At 52.1% G+C, this 2,355-nt stretch overlaps 1 protein-coding gene across 1 annotated transcript; it reads left to right on the top strand.

Moving 5' to 3' along the window:
* Window positions 1-1,087: 1,087 nt before the first annotated feature.
* GLOTRDRAFT_28932 (uncharacterized protein) lies at window positions 1,088-1,954 on the top strand (the record flags this gene model as incomplete). The annotated part of the gene is made up of 4 exons (XM_007873299.1): window positions 1,088-1,297; window positions 1,353-1,514; window positions 1,568-1,723; window positions 1,778-1,954. Coding segments are annotated over 4 exons (705 nt in total), but the record flags the coding sequence as incomplete, so codon positions are not given.
* Between the last annotated feature and the right edge of the window lie 401 nt (window positions 1,955-2,355).

Below are 2,355 nucleotides of genomic sequence, written 5' to 3'. Positions count from 1 at the left end.
AGTACCACCAAATAGGTACATGTCAAGTCATTCCCTCCTCTGAAGGGTCATACATCTAACAGCCCGCAGTCAACGACCAATACGCAAAGGTGAAGGAAAAGCCAAAACCGAGCACACATTACGGCGTTACGGAGGCATCAGAGATTGCAGGAAGAGAACGACTTCCGCGAGAGAGAGCGAACGCGTAAGTCCCGTCTTTTTCCTTCGTTACTGATACCGTTGAATAGGCTCAAACGCTGTCCCGTCAAGCCATCGAGTCCGAAGACGACGATGATAACATCGAGGAAGGGTTAGCTAGAGCCCAGTTCAGGGGAACGGTATGTTGCACTGCCGTTCTCTGGTTATTGCATTCTCTGATTACGTTCTACTCCCTAGTTTTCAAGGCGATCTGCAGACCCTCAACCTCCTGCGAAGAAGAAGATAACCGCACACGCGCGCCCTGTCGTGCTGGACTCGGACGACGAGCAGCACGGTACTCAGGATAGCATACCATCTACCCTCGCGAAACTGCCCCCTGTTCGATCCATCAGCTACTCGAGGGATGGCACAACGCGGTTGGTGCGGCGTGCACCGCCAGGGAACGAGAAGGAGAATACAGGGACTGGGCACAACTCGACGAAAGTAAGTGCTTATGCTATTCTTTATAAGCTCCTGAGACCCATGCTAACTTCCGATACTGAAGCAACTGGTGCGACGTACGACATCCATCCCACCCGTCCGCCCACTCCTAGGAGTTGACATCAACAGTCCCTCCCATCCACGCTTCCACATGCATGACCTCGAGGCAGAGCAACCGTCCCGCTCGCGTACTCCGGTTGTGGGTGATGATCAACCTAACGACTCGCCTGGGGGGTCCAATGGAATGCGCACAGGCTCGCACAGCCCTATGGCACCAGACTCCCCTGCTGCGCATGCACCATCGCTACCGCCCACCCCGGCTCTGAGTGACAGCGGGCGGTCCGATGATATCCCAAGCCCTCCTCCATCTCCCAGTCCCCGTTGTGTCGTGCGTGCCTGTGACCGTTCCGAGTTAGCGGTCCCTGAGACTGTCCGTCTTACGAAGGTACGGCGTACTACTAAGGGTGGCGGGAGTCGCGGGCGATTTCGGGTCAAGGATTTCACCTCCTTGATCAGGAAAGTGCTCCTTGATGCAATCGGTCACTACCGCACCCGGGTCTCGACTGAATATGCATATCCAGTCAATGCAGAAGATGAACAGTGGGCCGTCGAAGCTTGGGCACGCGCTTGTCGTGACGCCGGCGTTGATATACCAATTGAAGATGCATTCGTCCGAATGGTGAGTGCTTGAACATTCATATCATATATCTGTTTTCTGTCGTTGACAATATCAGATAACTGCTCGAGCCTCGCATGTGCGTGGCGAGTTGAAAACAAAAGCTCGCGGTCTCGTCGAACTTGCGTACGGCTTACAGGTGCCGTCTAGTCAGGATGAACGGCTGAAGAACCGTAACAAGGTACGCGACTTGCTCACGCGGCTTGCGTTTACATATGCGGTAAGGGACTCTTACTTCTGCGACGTGTAGATTGCTGATGCGCTACCGTACAGGATTATGAACGCCGATCGGGTATCTACGAGAACGAGATCATCCAGCGTCTGATCAATGTTACCTGGTTTGCAAATCCCAAGGATGAGGGCATCCAATACCAGCGCTACTTCGGGAAGTGTATGCCGATCCCCACGATTGCCTTAGTCCTTACAGTGGTAAGTAATTATCTGAACTTCAGGGACTTGTCCTGATGTTGCATATTCCTCTAGATAGAGAATGTCCTAGATGAATGGCGGACAGGCGAGCGGGAAGATATCCAGTTCACTGCCAAGCTCTACCAGGCCAAGTATGACCGGCACTTGTACGAGTTGGAGCGGTTCCACGACAAGATGAAAAGGTATAGAATCATTCCTTCAATTCAAACTGACCTCTTGAATCAGGCACGGTATGTATCTCTGATTATGTGTCCGTATCTATGGCTTACTTGTTCGGGTTTAGTGAGAATGCTCGGGCTCCCGTGATGGAGCCGAGTGACCTGGGTCCCGGCCTGATGGATGATGACCTTGAACAGGCGATACAGGATTGGTTGGCGCGGCGTGGTGGAGCAAGTGACGATGATCAGGGTGGCGATGTGCGACATGAGGCAGGTCTGGAAGCTGTTGAGGACAGAGAGCAGGCTGTCCCGGATGATGAGTATTAGGGTATTATCTTTATCTTAGAACACATAATATAATTACTGTTGCGTGATAAGAGGCTGATGTCTGATTCTAGTATGGACAATGAGCTGAGTGTGTACAAAAGTATAAATCAGATTAATTACTTTCTATTTGCCTACCGCTGCCTACAT

The sequence above is a fragment of the Gloeophyllum trabeum genome, assembly GCF_000344685.1.
Source record: "Gloeophyllum trabeum ATCC 11539 unplaced genomic scaffold GLOTRscaffold_00087, whole genome shotgun sequence".
Classification (NCBI taxonomy): domain Eukaryota; kingdom Fungi; phylum Basidiomycota; class Agaricomycetes; order Gloeophyllales; family Gloeophyllaceae; genus Gloeophyllum; species Gloeophyllum trabeum.
Note: the sequence above shows the minus strand (reverse complement) of the source record. Positions and strands in the feature narration are given on the sequence as shown.